This window comes from Ambystoma mexicanum, chromosome 1q (genome assembly GCF_040938575.1).
Source record: "Ambystoma mexicanum isolate Mex_15411 chromosome 1q, UKY_AmexF1_1, whole genome shotgun sequence".
Taxonomy (NCBI): Eukaryota; Metazoa; Chordata; class Amphibia; order Caudata; family Ambystomatidae; genus Ambystoma; species Ambystoma mexicanum.
This window is the reverse complement of record NC_090922.1, coordinates 930,317,726-930,338,009: the sequence shown is the minus strand read 5'-3', so window position 1 is coordinate 930,338,009 and position 20,284 is coordinate 930,317,726. Positions and strand designations below refer to the sequence as shown.

Sequence of the window (20,284 nt, the reverse complement as noted above, 5' to 3'; positions counted from 1 at the left end):
TTTGAGCCTTTCCATGTCATGCTGCGACCTTGCAGGCTGCAATACCCTGGGACTTTGTGCCATTGTGCGGTGCATGGTCTGCCGAATTACGAATCTTGTTGAAACGTTGTGGGCATCCTGCTGGACCTACAGAGACGTGAATCGAGTCCGAAAAGTTCCCTCACCTGAGTGCTGGATCTTGCATACGACAGGAATCCAACTGGCGATAGCCACTCTTCTTCTGGCTCCACAGAACCGCATCCAACCACAAAAGAAACTCTTGCCTGGAGCCTTCCACATAGATCCTTGCTTCAAAAGTCTTTCCAGAGTCTTGCCTTCACGACAAGAAATTCAGCGACCGGGTTTTTGGCTGCAGATTCTGAAGTCGTCCTGCTGCAAACGCTTCTTTTTTGCTGACGTACTGTTAGCTTGGGTGTTACTTACCTTAAGTCTCTTGTGATTCATGTGTAGCTATAGGGTATTTCCTGTGATTGGGAATCCTCTCGTCCATTTCACCCAGGCCCACTGCTGTAATACTCCTAGGGTGTCTTCTCGGAGGTCCCTGGACCCTCAACGAACTCTAAAGTGAAATACTTACTTGTTTGACCAGTCTTCCTTAGTCACTCTGCTACTTCTGTGCCTTCCTGAACTCTCTTTTGGATCTAGTGCCCACCTTGTGCCACTGAGAACACTCCTGCTCCAAGAATAGGGGAAAGACTTTTGAAGGATTGAGCCTGTTGCCTAGAAAAGAGAACAAGTGTTTAAAAGTGTACTTACTTGTAAGTGTGTAAGTTGGTAACGGTACACAACTGTGGACAGTTACAAAAGTTCTTAACATCAATGTGTTGTGCCATTCTGAAAAGTATATATAAGGTCAATTTCTCACCTGTGACTGGGTTGTGCCTCTTCCCCAAAAGTAATGAAGTTGGCTTTGCTTCACTATTCTTGTTCGGATCTAAATGTCTGAGCGCCCCAACTGGATCTTGCTTCCCATGCCTTGCTGTTAGTCTGTTTAGAATAAGTCTGCCTTAGGTTATACTTACCTTTTAGTTGCTGATAGCTCGTTTAAAAAGTATCTAGGTTTTACTTATCTTGAGTCTGCCAGGTGCATTCTAAATTAGTTTAACGTGTTATTGCTTATCTGAGCTGAAAAGCAACTGTAATTGTGTATTACACCAGAAGGTCTTTGTTAGGCGAAGTTTGTATGCAGTACCCTCTGGGAACGCTACAAACAACTCTGACTATAGGTATAGGAAGCTCAACCTTTGGTATAAGCTCGTACTACACAGTTTTAATAGTGTGTTCAGCAGCCAGGCTGATCTGAAGAGGGGTAAATGTGAGCTGTAGTGGAGTTACACAGAGATTTACAGTTACAAGTATTCAAATACACTCTTAACACTCAAGGTTTCTTGAATAAACAATTATTAATTTATCGGTCAGTTAGAATAAGCCTTCTTCAGAAGGGAGCAATAATAATAGTAGCACTCAAATGCACTTCATGAAATACACACTCTTAATATCTCTAAATCAGTAGATACCCTTTTGGGATGGCCCACAGACACTACACACACCCTCAGGTGACTTCAATTGCTAGGGTGCTGGGGACATTAATATATCACTGTTGTATTTAGGATCAGATAGTAAGAAATCAAAGGAAAAGATTATTTAGAACATACAAGAGACCACAAATATTCTTAAGCAGGCAAATACTTTTGGATCCCTCCAGAAAGTCATTCAGTACAAAAGGCTAAGCCAAAGTCAATTGGCAAAAGTCTTGTATAGGATGAAGCACTTCTGGTAGTAAGTGGAAAAGTCTTTGCACAGGTTCTTGGGAGTCTTTGATGAAAAGAAGAATCAAATGTAGGGCCACAAGCCGGTAAGGCTTGTGAGTAGTAAAAGATGTAAGCAACTCTACGGCAAGAGGCAAGTTCTCTCAGAATTTGTACAGTACCTTTTAAAATGAAGACAATGATGCAGCAAAGGGCTCCTTTTCCTGTGCAGCTCTGCAGGTCTCACTTTTCCTGGACCTCAGTCGTGGGGACAAGAGGAAGGACGTCAGGGGACTCCTGCAAAACACTGGGACGGTCAAAACTCGCAACCGGCAAACTTCACTTTCAGTGGCTGTTCAGTGTTTCAGCTCCTCATGTCTACCGCAAATAGCAACACTCTGGTTCCTGGCTGTCGAGATGGCCTTTCCTTGCTTCTGGGGTCCTGCACTCTGTTGAGGGGGCTCAGGCTTGGCCAGTCCTGCTTCCTGGGAGTCCGGAGGATCTTCCTGGAGCTCTTGGCCAGCTTCAAAGCAACGCACATAATCTGGTGTTCCTCTCCCTGGCTATACGGCTTCCAGCAGCAACTCTGTGGAAATTCAACCAGCTCTGAGGATGTCCAGGTGGCTTACTTTGGAGTTGATTGGCCCAACCAACTCAAAAAGTCGTCCTTTCAGGGGCTTCTCTGTCGATACGAATTTGGAGTTTCAGAAAAGCAGCAGGGCATCACCGGGCAAACCAACTGTCCAGGAGTTGCAGCAGGTGTCCTCTTCAAGTTCTTCTTCGGTTCCTTTGTCCAGTGGTCGACTCTGCCTTCCAAGCCAAAAGACTCGCCTTTTATACAGTTTTCTCCCATTCATTCCTGCCTAGCTGTCAGTCACCCAGCATGGTGGCTGTCCTTGCCGGACAGTCAGCCGGCCAATCACTGCAGAGTGCATTTGGGTCCCCTAGGAGACTAAGCACAGGGAGATTTCAGGCACCTGCCTCACTTCCTGCCTACCCCAGACACCCTGGAGCCAGAGGCAGGCTTCACTCATGAATCCCGCCAAAGGAAAAGTGAACAATGGGACCAAACCTGGTTTGGCACGCAGAGTAAATCTCAAGAAGGACCTTTCCACAAAGAAATGGCGAAAAAAGAAGACTGGTACCATTTTGACAAAAATGACACCCTTGGGTGTTTACTGCAGCTGCGAGCGCAGCATGCGGTAAATGCACACCATGGTAGTTAAAACGAAACCACTGCCACCAGTCATTCAGTGCGAAAAGGGTAACATAAAAATATGTTGCATGAAGCTAAACAAAGGGGATACTAGGTAACCCCTCCAGTACCCTATTGTAAAATAGTGTGTTCTGGGTCTATAAAGTTCCAAATGTAAGTAAAGTCAATTTCACATTACTGCTCTGGGAAACAGTAATTTGTCTAAGAGAAAATATTTAACCCTTTGGGAAATCTGAAAGACTTCCCTGTGTCACTGCACTGAAGGTGCTGTGTGACATAATGTAAAAGATTATGCCTATGGAGTTTGTCAGAGTCCACAACCAAAAGAAACAGTGTTCAAAATCACATTACAATACATGAGAGAGTGGGGGGGGAAAGGGTCTCACTCTCTCCAGGTTATAAAAAATCAAGTCCTCCAAATACAGCAAAGTTGCTGGGGGTTCTTTAAGGTGGAGGGAATTAGCACATTCCCAAGAATTCTCCCCAACAGTCTTACTCACCTAGTATAACTGTGTGTTATCATAAATGCAGTTATAGATAAATATTGTTCCTTGAAACGGTGTTCCACTATTCAGAAAAGTATCCTGGTAACAGGGTTGGTTTACTATGTGATTTCTTTGCTGAGTGTCACTGCATAATTGACCAGGTCTACTACCCTTGTGTTACAGAAAGTAATTTAAATGTAACTAATGGTTTTTACTGCCATGGATAGGTGTGGCTTATTCTAAATGTGTATGGTAAGGTATGACTTCCCTAAAATTACTGTTGGGTGTTCTGAAGAAGGTTTTATGCTTTGGTCTGTCTACCTTCAAGCATTGTGGTGTGTTTTATACATGTGTTTGACACTATAACCAGTACTTACCCCAAGACCTAACTTGGCCTACATGTATTGATAATAAACCATTAATTTTTTATAATACTTCTGCTTGTAAGTATTTCCATTGAATCCTTGGTCTACTACAGGTTGTGTACTTTCCTACAGCCCTCTCTCCCTCCTAAGATAAGCCTAGCTGCTCCGTCTGCACTACCATATACTCCGTTAGTACAGCCTTATACTAAGAGTGTAGTTTTTTTGTACCGTCTCAGTTGAATGGTTTTACTAGCACTTAGTTGAACTTCAGAAAAACTGTCCTAACAGAGGGCTGTCGGAGAGTGGGGGTTGGAGGGGCTGTTATATGGTTCATTATACCCTAAACGTACTGTTTGGTAAGACATTACTAATGACAGTCATGTGCAAAGTGATATGTTTTTTTATGTACACCAAAACTCGAAAAAACAAATTCTTTTTAAAAAACAGTTCAAAGATTGTGAAAGCTAGGGAAGAGCTTTTCTATTTCTCCAGCATGGGGTCTGGCATGGATTCACATGCTCATGAATATTCCCCGTCGTCAGGCTGGGAATCCTCGGTAAAGAAAAAACCAGTATCAGTTTCGTTTCTGATCTGTCTTTCGTAGTAATAACCAATCACTGGTCTCTGCGTCATACTGACCACAGCCAATGACTGCCCTCTACCTAAGCACCGCCTCTGGCAGCCATCTTCAGATTTTTACCGCACGTTCATGTGTTGGGATCCTCGTGCTATTGCTCTCGAGCGTTAGTGCTATTTTTTCGCGCTTTTTCACAAAAACTTCGATTCTTTCGGTCAAAAGAGCCTCAAGCTCCACCGATCCTACATCCGATCAACGGGGACCCGTGTCGGATTCATCTGTGCCCCTCAAGGGTGAAGATTTCGTCGAGCTACACTTCGGAGGACTCCAGAAGCTTCTCAGGCCCGGTCTCGGAGATGGCCCAGGAGAAGGGAAGCTCGACGCCCGGAAAGCTGTTCAGGGCCTGCCCTGGATGCCAGCTGCAGAACGTCTTCAAGGAGGACGAACACTCTTTCTGCCTTTACTGCCTTCATGGGGACAAGACGCACGTGGAGAAGGACTGTGCGTTTTGCGGCAACATGTCGGAACGGACCATGAAGGACCGCCATCAACGTCTCGCCAGCTGGCTGGAGGGTAAGAGCCCGTCTGGCGAGAAGAAGAAGAAATCTGAGCGGTCTTCTAAGACCTTTGAGGGCGCCCCGGCGACGGGGGCCCAACATAAGGCCAAGCACCGCGAGTCCGCTGGCACCGGGAGCGCCGAACGGTCGGGCTCTACGGGCGCCAGGCAGGGCGCACCCTCCCCGGCACCATCAACCACGAGCCAACGCTCTGGGTCGGGTAAGAGGAAGGCCGAGCACCCGGCAAAGCTCCTGGAGAGACCCCGGTCGAGCTCTAAGGCAGAGGAGGAGCGTGGCAGTGCCCCCTCCCTCAAGGATAAGGCGGTGAGCGCACCTAAGGTGGTGAAGGCCTTGATCCATTCGACCAAGCCCTCTATCGAAACGGTCGCGGCGGCCCTGGCCCAGCCTGTGGAGGCTGCACCAGTGGTGGCGGCCTCGGGGCCCAGAATCTCCCTGCCTCCTCGGAGGGAGTCTTCTTTCGTGCCCATCGATAGGACCCCCGTGAAACCCTCCGTGGGGAAGAAGGGGGGGCAGGGCGTCGTCGTAGATTCGGCCTCAACCTCAGAAGAGGAACTGATCGAGGTCTTAAGCCACGGCCTAGGCGTGGAACAAGACCAGCCCGTCGGAATGGGCCCCGACGCAGGTGACGACGACGACATCGTCGAGGATACCGACGGGGCCCCTGCTCGCCCGTCGGATTCCCCTCTGCCAGCGCCGCAAGACAACTCAGCGGCCATTTTGTTGGCTATACAGTCCTTATGCTCCGAGATAAGGACGAGACTACCGTTACCGACGGAGGAACCTCTCCCGTCGGGGGATCCAGAACCGGGACCTTCTGGTGTTCCCCCTACCAAGAAAAGAAGGATCCATCCACCGCCTCCTTTTCAACCGTCGCGCCCCGTCCAGCCCTCCTCCCCGTCCACCCGAGGGGATGATACGGGGACTGACACGGCAGCGACGGGTACGGACGACGAGGCATACGACGAGGATTTTCCGTCGTCGCCTCCCACCAGGGCTTCTCCGCCCGACGAGATTGGATCGTTCCACTCAATGATCGCCAGGGCATCCGAGCTTTTCCAACTCTGCCCTGAGGAGAAGAAAAAGGAAGGCTTCCTTTACCAACGGCGCGAGACCAAGAGGAAGACGGTCCTCGCAGTGCCTCTGTTGGACGACATTTGGGATGAGGGCCTTTCCCTCCTCAAGAACCCTTCCACGACGCCAGCGAAAAGAGACCGGTACGAGAAAAAGTACCGGGTCCCGGACTCGGCCCCCCTATGCCTCCGGGCGCAGCCTACCCCGGACTCCGTCGTCTCCGCGGCAGCCAGGAAGAAAGCGGGGGGGGGTGCGGCCTCCACGTCGACTTCCCCGCCGGACGGCGAGGGAAAGAAATTGGATGCCATGGGACGCAGAGTCATCTCGTCGGCGGCGACAACGATTAAAGCGGCCAACGCCTTGGCTATCGTGGCCCGCTACGACAGGGAACTCTGGTACAAGATAGCTCCCCTGCTGGATTTTCTGCCGGACGACAAGAGGGCGGAGGCCCTTGAGATCCTGCAGGAAGGTGAGGTGGCCTCGGACCACGCCATCACCGTGGCGACGGACATCGCCGACACTGGGTTCCGCCAGATGGGCAACGGCGTTTGCCTTCGACGTCGCGGATGGCTCAAGGCTACGGACTTTCGGCAGGACGTCCAGACCAGGGTCCTGGACATGCCCTTCGACGGGAACAACCTGTTTGGGAAGACAGTGGACGATTCCCTTCAGGCCATCAAGGCGGATACTGAGACGGCCCGGGCCCTTGGAGTACTGCAGCAACGGCGGACGCCCTTTCGGAGCGGCGGAGGCAAGGGCGCCTCCAAAGGTTCCGGCGGCGGTTTCGCTTCCTACCGTCAAGCGGCCCGCTCGTCGTCGCAAGAGGCCTACAGAGGACGAGGCAAGTCTGGCGGACCCCGCCGTCGTCGCCAAGGAGGCCAAGGCGGCAAGGCCGCGTCCAAGCAGGATTGAACCGGCCGTGGGGTCGGGCCCCCACCGAAGCACCCCGGTGGGAGGCCGGCTGGCGGGCTTCGTCAGCGTGTGGGAGTCCATCTCCACCGACCGTTGGGTGCTGGACGCCCTGGCCCGGGGCCACGCGCTCGAGTTTCAAAGAAGGTGCCCGCGCGTCCCCCCCGTGGCCAGGAAAGAACTTCACGTCCCTCAACTTCTCCTGGAGGTAAAGGCGATGCTCAGGAAGGGCGCCATCGAACTCGTCCCAAAGAGGCTTCGGGGCTCCGGAGTCTACCCTACCTGGACGACTGGCTCATCCGCGCCAAGACGAGGGAGCTCGCCGTGGTCCACACGGCAAGGACCGTCCAACTCCTCACGGACCTGGGATTCTCCGTGAACTACGCCAAATCCCACCTGGTGCCCGCGCAAGTCGCACTGTTTCTGGGAGCGAGGCTCGACACAGTGTCCCTTCTGGCCTCCCCGTCGGAGGAGAGGACCAGGACCATCTTGGGCAAGGTGCAACGGATGTTGGTGGCCGACGCGGCCAAGGTGAGGTCCATCAAGTCCCTCCTCGGGATGATGTCTTCCTGCATCTACCTCATTCCCATGTGCAGGCTCCGGATGCGCCCGTTGCAAGAGTTCCTGGATGCGCGCTGGATCCAGACGACGGGCAGCTTCGAGGAAAGGATCAAGCTCGACGAGAGTTTCCGACGAGCGATACGGTGGTGGGGCACCCGCGCGCATCTGACGGCGGGCATGGACTTCCAGACCCCAGCCCACCAGGTGACTGTGACCACGGATGCCTCCCTAGAAGGGTGGGGAGCGCACACCGAAAATCTGCACGCAAGGGGACTCTGGCTCCCGACGGAGAAGTCCCTGCATATCAACGTCCTGGAGCTCCGTGCAGTGTTTTGGGCCCTCAGGTCCTTCCTTCCGTCCCTCAAGGGCAAGGTGGTGAGGATCTTCACCGACAACACCACCACCATGTTTTACATCAGGAAACAGGGCGGAACCAGGTCCCCAGCGCTGTCCAAGGAGGCGCAGGACCTGTGGCATTGGGCCGTCGCCCAAGGGATTCTTCTGGTGCCGTTTCATCTGGCAGGGATAAAAAACACCATCGCCGACTCACTCAGCAGGGAGCTGCGCTCGTGCCACGAGTGGGAACTACGGCAGGATCTGGTGGATCGCCTCTTCCGACGGTGGGGCACACCCCAGATCGACCTGTTCGCGACGGCGACGAACACCAAGTGCCGGAGGTTCGCCAGCAGGTTTCCCCAGACGAGGAGCATGGGCGATGCTTTCTCGTTCCCCTGGGAGGGCCTGTTCCTCTACGCGTTCCCTCCCTTGCCTCTGCTAATCCGGCTCGTCAACCAGCTCAAGAGGTCACGGTGCAGGATGATCCTCGTCGCACCTGCGTGGCCGAGGCAGATATGGTTCCCGGACCTTCTGGACTTGTCGGCGTCCCCGCCAATCAAGCTGCCGGCGGACGCGGATCTACTCTCCAGGGAAGGAGGCGCCATCCTCCACCACGACCCGAAGTCGCTGAACTTGCAGGCCTGGCTCCTGCAGCGCTAGAGTTTGGAGGATACGACATACCGGCCGACTGCAGAGAGGTTCTTGCAAAGGCCAGGGCGTCCTCGACTCTTAAATGCTACGGACACAAATGGAAGAGGTTCTCTGTCTGGTGCCACGCACAGAAGATTAACCCTCTACGGATTACGGCTCCCCAAGTGCTGCCGTACCTGCTGACGCTGGCCAAAGCTGGTCTGGCACACGCGTCCATCAAGATTCATCTTGCTGCGATCTCCCGATACACCAGAACCACGGGCCGGACGTCCTTGTGGTCTCATCGTCTGGTGAAAGAGTTCATGAAGGGACTGTTCAGATCGTTCCCGCCGGTGAAGGCTCCGGCCCCGGCGTGGGAGCTCAACGTGGTACTGACCAAACTCATGGGACCTCCGTTCGAGCCTCTGCACTCGGCCCCGTTGAAGTTTCTATCGTGGAAAACAGCTTTTCTCGTGGCCATCACCTCCGCACGACGAGTGGGAGAGATCCAGGCCCTTTCCTGCAAGGCACCGTACTTGACTTTCCACGACACGAGGGTAGTGCTCAGGACGCACCCCTCCTTCATGCCCAAGGTACCGTCGGACTTTCATCTCAACGAACCCTTGGTGTTACCTGTGTTCTTCCCGTCGCCTTCGTCGCCGGCTGAGAGGACTTTGCACTCGCTGGATGTAGCTAGAGCGCTGAAGTTCTACGTGGACCGCACGAAAGGTTTTCGGAAGACGTCACAACTCTTTGTGAACTTTGGACCTGTCAATCAGGGGAAGGCTCTCTCGAAGGCTTCCATCTCCAGATGGCTCTCCGGCTGTATCATGTACTGTCACCGGTTGGCAAACCGACCGCTGCCTGGCCGTCCGAGAGCCCATTCCACCAGAGCGATCGCAGCTACCACGGCGTTCCTATCTGGTGTGCCCCTGCTGGACATATGCAGGGCTGCTACGTGGAGGTCGACGCACACCTTCACGAAATTCTACTGCGTCGACCGGGATTCCAGGGAGGAGTCCAGGGTCGGCCAAGCAGTGCTGCGCAACCTGTTCGCCTGAGGTGAGCCTGGTGAGGAGGTAAGATGCTTAATGTTGAGTTGATGTGATGCTTAATGTTGAGCCTTTGCCACCTCCCGTGGTTGTGCATGTGTGTACTGCTATGTATTCTTTATTCATGAGCATGTGAATCCATGCCAGACCCCATGCTGGAGAAGGAACAAGTTACTTACCTGTAACTGTTGTTCTCCAGCATGGGTCTGGCATGGATTCACATGCGAACCCTCCCGCCTACCCCTCTGCGGCTCTTCACTTGGTCATACTGCCACTTCACGTGCTTCCAAATCTGAAGATGGCTGCCAGAGGCGGTGCTTAGGTAGAGGGCAGTCATTGGCTGTGGTCAGTATGACGCAGAGACCAGTGATTGGTTATTACTACGAAAGACAGATCAGAAACGAAACTGATACTGGTTTTTTCTTTACCGAGGATTCCCAGCCTGACGACGGGGAATATTCATGAGCATGTGAATCCATGCCAGACCCATGCTGGAGAACAACAGTTACAGGTAAGTAACTTGTTCCTTGTATGCCTTTTTAAAAACATATTTTGACAAGTATGTTGGTAAGTGGCTATTGGATTTCAGATATGCTTGCCTAGTGTTCAGGTAGCCCGAGTCATCTTTTTTAAAAGAACCTTGCACCCCTCTGTCCATCTCTCACTGCACTACTGCTTTAAGGTCACCCTTCGAGTTACTACTAATCCGGTTGAAGCCTATGTTTGAACATGCAGTTACTGTGAGAGGTGTCCATGCTCTCAGAAACCTAAAGAAAGAGATGTGCGTCAATCATAAGTCAGTTTTGGGGTATATATTTCTTGTGTACATTAATTTAATCATGTCTGAATGTTGTAGTGAATATGTAAATCTACCCGTGCACAATGAAAAAGCAGAACGTATTAATTAATGAGTAAAAAAGTCTTATTTATTTTTATTCTTAGACTTTTTGCTGAGACCTCTACTGGTTGCATTTTTGCTGGATCTGCACTTGGCAAAAGAGGTGAGGCTACTAGCTCAATGTGTGACTTATGATTTTACTAACATCCGTGATCCAGATATTTTTAAACAGCAATGTCAATATGACCATAACTAATTACCACAAATTACGATAGACTGGTTCCAATAAAACATATACAAAATTGTTAGAGACGCCTGATTTTGCTGGGCAGAATGATAGGATTTCAGTCTCACCTAATCAAAGAAATATTTTAAATGAGCTCTTTCAGAGTGTGTGGCATGTGTGCCTTTAAGAGAAATTGAATAACATTCATTTTTACATATCTTTTTATTTTTAAACAAAAGCTTAACAATCAAACAAGTGGTGGTACCAGATATAACTTCATCATTGGTGAATACATGAGTTCCGCATTGCATGTGGTAGGATATTAATGTCCATGGCGGGCAATTTCTTAATGCAAGGCCGTGAGTAAGACCTGCATTCTACACCCACCGTATGTCTCGGCCTTCCCCGGCTCACCTTTCCCACACCTTCAGAAATTTCTGGGGACATCCCATATCTTTGTACGCACGCTTCTCAAGAGACATACATATATCCATTTCAGCTATCCAATGGCTGAGCCGTGGACAGTCCATAGAACCCCACATTGCTGCGATAATACTTTTTGACATTGCCCGTGCAAGAGACAGAAACACTCTTCATGCTTTGTGAACCCAGTTTCCACCCAAATCCTGAGTGTTGCCTGCTTAGAATCACATGGGACCGTAGACCCCATTATTGCAGATAACCTACAAATATATTTCACCAGAACTGTTACTTCGAAGGGATTGTGTCCTCCGACGTATTCCTCATCTTAGATATATCCTTCCAGCTCTGCTGGCCTCGGAAAAATTTTTCTAGAGGGCGCTGCGCGTCGACGTCCCTCGAGTCGATGTCCCTCGACAGCCGCCGTATCGATGCTCGGCGTCATCCTGCCTATAAAGGCCGCGCGCAGCGTCCGTTGCTCAGTTCCGTTTTTCCGCGCTACTCGGTGCCTCGGAATACCGTTGCTCAGTTCTTAGTCAGATAAATACCTATTTACCTCCAGTTATTCGATACCTTACTCGATGGCTTCCTCGTCGGAACCGACTACTCCTCGATCCGGCTTCAAAAAATGTCGAGATTGTGGGAAAAAGATGTCGTTGACCGATCCTCACAGAAATTGTCTGTGGTGCTTGGGAGCCGAACACCATTGTTCGGAGTGCGAGGACTGTATGTCCATGACAGCTAAGGCCCTGAAGGAGCGTAGGGGGAAGCTGGAGAAAGGTAAGACTTTTAAAGCTTCTTCTTCGTCGACGAAGTCGAGACATTCGTCTCCTCGTCACCATTCACGCTCCAGGTCTCGGAGTGGGTCTCATCACTCCTCGAGATTGAAGCACTCGAAGAGGAGACGTCGAAGATCCCCTTCTCCGTCTTCCTCTTCCTCTGTTTCGCCAAAAAGAATCCCTTGCCCCACGAAACATAGTTCCCGGGCTGAATGGGAGGAATTCAGAAAAAATATGATGAGCGTCTTCGAGAAAGCGGCCTCGACCCCCTCGAAGACTGCCGAGAGCGATGCTCTGGTCGAAAGACCCGAAGGTCAAAAACGCTGCGAGTCGCAGTACCCGGCGAAAGAAACCTCTCGAGCGCGTCTCGAACCCTCGAGTAGGACTATGACCTCCAAACCTTCCTCGAAGGTGCCGTCGACGAAGATTCCGTCGAGGTCGATGTCTTCGACGCCGTTGTCGAAGGGTCCTTCGACACACGGGTCTGTCGACTCGACGCCGGCCTCGACGCCGGCCTCGACGCCGAGAAAAGTCACGGTGACCACACATCCAGTGACGATCCCCAGGCCCTCGACGTCGATGGCGTCGATATTGTCGAGTAGAATTCCAATTCTGTCGAGGTCCTCGAGTCCTCCACCTCTGTTTTCGACGCCACGCTCGAAGCCTTCGACGTCGGCATCGACGTTTTCGAGGCCAATAATGACAAGTTCGGCACCCTCTGCCTTGGAAATGGGATTTACTCCCTTTATGAGTTCAGAACAATTGAGAACTATATCCTCAATTTTAGAAGAGGGTGATTTGTCCGAACAAGACACATTTGAGTTACAGGGACCTGTAACCCAGGTTAGAGAGGAATTTTCCTCTGAAGAGCGCAGACTAAAGGATCTTCATGATTCTTTACATGAGGCAAGTGGGTTAGACACTTCCCCTGAGGTGGATTTTGCTAAGCCAGACCCGGGGGAGCATGCTGAAACCCCCTACAGAGCCTTAATGGCCAGGATTACAGAGTTCATGGGGTGGTCTACACCTTCACAATCTTTCCAGCAAGATGACCTCACGGACATTCTTGACAAAGGCCCACAAGAGGATCCAGTGGTGCCCTTTCATAAAGCTCTTCAGAGAAAGATCATGACAAACTGGGAAACCCCAGATGTAATACCAGCAGTAAATAAAAAACTGTCTGCAAAGTACAGGGTATCTTCCACAGACCCAGAGTTCTTGTCTAAACATCCATCCCCAGAAAGTCTGGTGGTACAAGCAGCATCCTCTACCGATGTCAAGACGGCTTATCCTACAGTCCCACAGGACAGGGACGATAAAAAATATGATGCTATGGCAAAGAAAGTCTTTTCAGCATGTAGCATGGCTTTAAAGTCTGTTAATGCTACTTGCACCCTTGCTAGGTTCAGCCATACACTTTGGGAGTGTGCTTCTACAGCGGCTGACTGCATCCCGGAGGGAGAAGAAAGGGATGCGTTCCTGAATATTATACAGGACGGTAAAGACGCTATGTGCGAATCCCTCCAGACGGGCATTGATTCGGCTGACAGTATCAGCAGAGCAATGGCGGCAAGTACATCAACCAGGCGGTTCGCTTGGTTGAGAAAGTCGGGTTTTGCCCCAGATGTGCAAGCCAGGCTCTTGAACATGCCATTTGATGGCTCTTCTTTGTTCGGGAAAAAGGCGGATGACAGTTTAGAGAAACTGCAAACTTCAAAAGCAGCAGCAAAATCCCTAGGAGCTGCAATCCGTCAGACTCCTTTTCGTCCCACAGGAACCTCTGCGAGGGGCAAGTCCTTTCGCTTCTACTCCTCATTCGGAAGAGGAAGAGGACGACCGGCTCAAAGGGGTCAAAGAAGAACTACCCGAGGTGGACGGGGTAGATATTCTAAAGCCGCAGCAACAGCAGGTGCCTCTTTACCATCGGCATCTGCATCAGCCGCCCCAAAACCACTCTGAGGACTCCCCTCACAGGACACCTGTAGGAGGCAGGTTGACTCAACATCTGACGGTATGGCAGGCTATCACGTCAGATGCTTGGGCATTGGAAACAGTCGCCCAAGGTTACTGCCTGCCTTTCCTACGTATACCTCAGAGTCATCCACCGGGGATCAGCTCTCAGAAAGCTCCAGATCCGCTCCTCTTGCAGGAAAGTTTGGACCTGCTAGAGAAAGGTGCCATAGAACCGGTACCTGTAGCGGAGAGGAACAAGGGCTGGTACTCCCCTTACTTTCTCATTCCAAAGAAAGACGGAGGACTGAGACCCATCTTGGACTTGCGAGAATTGAACAAATTCCTCAGGAAAGACAAATTCAAGATGGTCACTCTTTCTCAGATCCTCCAGGCCCTTCAGTTTCAGGACTGGTTGGTATCTCTGGACCTTCAGGACGCTTATTTCCATGTGCCTATCCATCTCAAACACAGGAAATACCTGAGGTTCGCAATTGGCAACTCTCACTATCAATTTCGAGTACTGCCTTTTGGGCTGACCTCCGCCCCGAGGGTCTTCACCAAGTTAATGTCGGTAGTGGCTGCAAGTCTAAGGAGGGAAGGGATTCACGTCTACCCCTACCTGGACGATTGGCTGATCAGGGCTGTTTCTCCGGAGCAAGCTCAGATCCAGCTAAATCACGTGTGCTACTCCCTTCACAAGCTGGGCTTCTCCCTCAATTTAAAGAAGTCTCAAATGATACCATCGCAGAGACTCCAGTTCATAGGAGCGATCCTGGATACTTCCCTGGGAAAAGCCTCGCCACCAGAGGTGAGGGCTCAAGATATTCTACAGATGGTTACCAAGTTCCAACATGCCCAACGTCTCCCAGCCTTCGACTTTTTGAGGTTGCTAGGCCTCATGGCATCCTGCATTTTCCTTGTGCCAGAGGCTCGCCTGAGAATGAGATCCCTCCAGTGGGCACTGAGGACTCAGTGGTCACAATTCTCAGGGAGAATGACAGATCTTCTTCAGGTTCCCGACAGGGTGGCTCGAGACCTTCAGTGGTGGGCCTGTCAGGAGAACATTCTGAAAGGAGAACAGTTTTGGCAACCCTGGCCGGAGATAACAGTAGTCACGGATGCCTCACTCACGGGGTGGGGAGCCCACGCCAACGACTTGACCATCAGCGGTCGTTGGTCTCCATCGGAGTCCAGACTACACATCAACCTGTTAGAGCTGAGAGCCATCAAACTTGCGTTGAAGGCTTTCCTGCCAGTTGTACAAGGGAAGAATGTCCTGATAATGACGGACAACACGGTGGCCATGCATTACCTCAACAAAAGAGGAGGCGTAGGATCACTACCCCTGTGCAGAGAGGCGATGCAGCTCTGGTTTTGGGCAATCCAAGAAGGAATATCTCTATCGGCAGTTCACCTAGCCGGAGAGAAGAACTTGACAGCGGACGCTCTGAGCAGGCAGAACACAGTCTCCCACGAGTGGGAGCTAGCTCAGGAAGTCCTTCAAGAGATCTTCGCCCTTTGGGGAACCCCTCAGGTAGATCTGTTCGCCACCAGCCTAAACAGGAAATGCGACCTGTTCTGCTCAAGGGAATTTCCTCCGAGAGGAGCTCTGGGAGACGCGTTCATAGTGGACTGGGAGTTTCCGCTTCTGTACGCGTTCCCACCGGTCCCTGTCATTCCTCAAATGATCAGGAGGTTGAGAAGATTCCGGAGAACCATGATCCTAATTGCCCCGGATTGGGCCAGGAGAACGTGGTACCCGGACCTTCTAGACTTGTCCATCTGCCCTCCAATTCGACTTCCTCTCAGAGAGAACCTACTCTCACAGAAGGGAGGTCAGGTTCTCCATCCAGACATCAAAACCCTCAACCTTCACGCTTGGCTTCTGAACGGCTGAGGTACAAGGATTGGGACCTCCCTGATGATGTTATGGAGGTGTTGCTTTCGGCAAGGAGGCCAGCAACAAAGTCTTTATACCGCTGCCGTTGGAACAGATTTTGCAGCTGGTGTAGAGAACAGAATATCGACCCATTTTCATGTGGTACACCAATGGTTTTGTCCTTCCTACTATATTTGGCAAATTCAGGCCTTCAAGTTGGCACCATTAAGGGCTATCTCGCAGCGCTATCTATCTTTAAGCGTACTGCGGAGGAACCATCCTATTTCAAATTACCCTTGGTAATACAGTTTCTAAAGGGGTTAACCAATGTTTATCCCCCAAGACCATTCCAAGTTCCCCTATGGGATTTAAACTTAGTACTAACTTTCCTGATGGGTACACCTTTCGAACCTCTCCATTCTTGTTTGTTAAGATTCCTTACCCTTAAGACTGTTTTATTAATAGCACTTACATCTGCTAGAAGGGTGAGCGAATTACAAGCTCTTTCTTGTAAACCCCCTCATACAATCTTTCACAAAGACAAAGTTGTCCTGCAAGTGAAGCCTAATTTCCTCCCAAAGGTAGTCTCTGAATTCCATATCTCTCAGAAGATTACCCTACCATCTTTCTATCCTCCTCCTCACCCGGGGAAAGAGGAAGAGAGGTTACACAGACTAGACCCTAGGAGGGTTTTAAGTTTTTACATTAGTAGACTAGCCAGGATAAGACAGGCAGACCAGCTGTTTGTAGGTTACGCAGGTCACAAGCTGGGGTTACCAATAACTAAGCAGACCATTTCCAGATGGATCATTCTAGCCATTCTGGAATGTTATAAACTGGCAGGGAAAGAGCCCCCTCAAAACCTTAGGGCTCATTCGACCAGAGGTATTGCAGCTTCACCGGCCCTCAAAAGAGGCGTGCCGATTAAAGACATATGTGCGGCCGCTACATGGTCGTCTGTCCATACCTTTACACGTTTTTACAATCTGGATTCCTCCTCTAGTCAAGAGACTAGGTTTGGAAGGGCTGTACTGCATTCTATTCATCAATAGAAGACAGCGTGAAGTCAGTACTCCCTCCTCCGAATATAGAATACTGCTATGGGAGCCTATCTAAGATGAGGAATACGTCGGAGGACACAATCCCTTCGAAGAACAAGTTACTTCTTACCTTGTAACGTTCTTTCGACGGGATGTTCCTCCGACGTATTCCTCATCGACCCTCCCATCCATCCCCGCAGTTCTACTTCCCTTGTTGTTGCAGCTTACGCTCCTTCAGGGTGACTAGTCTAGTCCAGACAGTAATACTGTGGGCTACAAAACGGAACTGAGCAACGGACGCTGCGCGCGGCCTTTATAGGCAGGATGACGTCGAGCGTCGATACGGCGGCTGTCGAGGGACATCGACTCGAGGGACGTCGAAGCGCAGCGCCCTCTAGAAAAAAATTTCCGAGGCCAGCAGAGCTGGAAGGATATATCTAAGATGAGGAATACGTCGGAGGAACATCCCGTCGAAAGAACGTTACAAGGTAAGAAGTAACTTGTTCATCTGTGCACACGCCCATAGTATGTGGAAAACGGTGCCCCATCATACCGCATCTCTGGCAGTTATCCTGGTCCGTTGCACCCCACCGCGCCAGTGCTGTTCGTGAGTAGTATGCCCGATGCAGTATTTTGGATTGTGTCAGGCGTAATCCTGCAGCAATCGAAAGCTTACACCTTCTGCCATGGCACCCTTTTTTGTACTGTTAGGCAAAGTTTGCATATAGTACCCTCTGGGAACACTACAAACAACTCTGACTACAGGTACAGGCAACCCAACCTTTGGTATAAGCTTGTACTACACAGTTATGGTAGCATGTTGAGCAGCCAGGCTTATCTCAAGAGGGGAAATGTAAGCTGTAGTGGAGTTACACAAAGATTCACAGTTACAAGTATTCAAGTAAACTTGCACCTGAGTTTCTGAATCAGAAAAGACTCTTTTGGCATGGCCCACAGACACAACCTACACCCACGGGTGACTTCAATAATAAGGGTGCTGGGGACATTAATATCTTACTTTTGGTGTTCAGAACACTCTTAAAAGTTGGTAAAAGGCAAAGGTTATTAGAACAAGAGACCACAAATATTCCTAAGCAGGTAAGTGCTTTTAGATTTTCCTAGAAGAGTCATTCAATTCAATAGGCTAGGCCAAAGTCAATGGGCAAAAGTCTTGTATAGGATGAAGCACTTCTGATAAGTAAATGGAAAAGTATTTGCACAAGTTCTTAGGAGTGTTTGATGAAAAGAAGAATCAAATGTAGGGCCACAAGCTGATTAGGCTAGTGAGTTGTAGAAGTTTCAAGCACTTTTACAGTAAGAGGGAAGTTCTCTTAGACTTGTTTTACAGTACCTTAGTAAAGAAGAAAAGATGCAGCTGATGACTTCTGTTCTTGTGCAGCTCTGCAGATCTCACTGTTCCTGGGCCTCAGTCATGGGGACAAAAGGGAGGACGTTGGGGGACTCCTGCAATGCACTGGGACTGTCAAAACTCGCAACCGGCAAACTTCACTTTCAGTGGCTATTTTGCGTTTCAGCTCCTTGCGTCTAACGCAGATAGCAACACCACGGTTCCTGGCTGTCAAGATGGACTTTCCTTGCTTCTGGGGCCCCGCACTCTGTTGAGGGGGGCTCAGGCTTGGTCAGTCTTGCTTCCTAGGAATCCAGAGGATCTTCCAAAAGCTTTAGGCCAGCTTAAATGCAACGCACACAATCTGGTGTTCCTCTCCCTGGCTATGCGGTTACTAGCAGCAACTCTGTGGAAATTCAACTAGCTCCGAGATGGATGTCCAGATGGCTTACTTTGGAGTTGATTGGTCCCACCAACTCAAAGGGGGAAGTCGTTCTTGCAGGGGCTTCTCTGTCGATGCGAACTTGGCGTTTCGGCACTGCAGCAGGGCTTCATCGGGCAAACCAACAGTCCAGGAGTTGCAGCAGGCATCCTCTTCAAGCTCTTCTTCAGTTCCTTCGTGCAGTGGTCGACTCTGCCTTCCAAGCCAAAGCACTTGCCTTTTATTCAGTTCTCTCCCATTCATTACAGCCTAGCTGTCACTCACCCAGCAGGGTGGCTGTCCTTGCCGGCCAGTCAACCAGTCAATCACCACAGAGTGCATTTGGGTCTCCTAGGAGAATAAGCATAGGGAGTTTCGGGCACCTCCCTCACTTCCTGCCTACCCCAGATACTCTGGAGCCAGAAGCGGGTTTCACTCCAGAAACCCAGCCAAAGGCAAAATGAACAAAGAGACCAAACCTGGTTTGGTGCGCAGAGAAAACCTCTAAAAAGACCTTTCCACCACTGCCACCAGCCCTTCGGTGAGGAACAAGTAACATAAAAAATGTTACATGAGCAGCTAGACACAGGGGGATACTAAGTAACCCATCCAGCACTCTATTGTAAAATAAGGTGTGCTGGGTCTAGCAAGTTACAATGATAAGTCAATTTCACTTTACTGCTCTGGGAAACCGTAGTTTATCCCATAGAAGGTATTTAAACCTTGGGAAATCTGAAAGACTTCCCTGTGTCACTGCACTGGAGGTGCTTTGTGACACAATGTAAAGGATGATGCCTATGGAGTTTGTCAGACTCCATAACCAAAAGAAACACAGTGTATGAAAAATCACATTAAAACACATTCGAGAGTGGGGAAAAAGGGTCAAACTCTCTCCAGGTTACAAAAATCAAGTCCCCAAAATCCAGCAAAGTTGCTGGGGGTTTCTAAGGTGGAGGGGAGTAGCACATTTTTGAGAATTCTCCCTAACATGTACCTACGATTGTTACCGTAGCTATCCTACATTCTGCCGATGAACTTGCAGCTACCTATCATAGAACATTAGAGACCGCTGTGGATAGAGTGGCTCCCGTCAAATCATGGTTACTGCGTAAACTACCCAATAAAAAATACTACTCGCCAAACATCCAGGTTCTCAAGAAAGATAAAAGCAATGCCTTAAAACAGTTGGAAAGAACCAAATCCGATGAGGATAAAGCCACCTACTGAAAGGCGGGCAAGGCCTATAAGACAGCCATCTCCTTAGCAACAAAAAAAAACACTAGAAACCAACACATTCTTGGGGCTGCCTCCAGCTCTCAGGAAATGTGCAGAGTCCTTAAAGAGCTTGAGGACCCTTGTCCTCTTCCATTGCATGTCATTATAGAGACTAAGTGGTGTAACGCTGTCCAAAAGACATTCTTGGAAAAGCTGAATAACATCCAGACTAATCTTGTAAGTGAGAACGCTCAAGGTAACACCGAACATAACAACCCATTTGTGTCTAATTCCATTAGGAATCGCTTTTCATTTTCACTCGATTACGGAGCCGGATCTTACCGATACCTTCACTAAGTTAAAACCTACTAATAGTAATGGGGACATCTGTCCAGCCATTGTAGTAGTCATGTGCCCCGTTACTGGTCCCTCTCATTACAAAATGTATAAATGCCTTTTTCAGGGGAAAACCTCTTGCCAAGTGATATTAAACAGGCCTGGACCCCCACCCCCCCCCCCACTGCTTAAGAAACCCTCTCTGGATCCAGGCCTGTCAACCAACTATTGACCTATAACTAACGTTCCCTACTTGCTTAAAACACTGGACAGAGTGGCACACTTACAGATCGAGGCTTTT

The 20,284-nt window shown here is 50.1% G+C and overlaps 1 protein-coding gene across 3 annotated transcripts in view; it reads left to right on the top strand.

Moving 5' to 3' along the window:
• Positions 1-20,284, top strand: part of RTCA (RNA 3'-terminal phosphate cyclase) — a 225,437-nt gene that overhangs the window by 154,278 nt on the left and 50,875 nt on the right. For all 3 annotated transcript variants that reach the window (XM_069641582.1, XM_069641584.1, XM_069641583.1), the window contains exon 9: positions 10,471-10,529. In XM_069641582.1, coding sequence (XP_069497683.1) covers positions 10,471-10,529 — 59 coding nt within the window. The remainder of the gene's footprint in view (positions 1-10,470; positions 10,530-20,284) is intronic.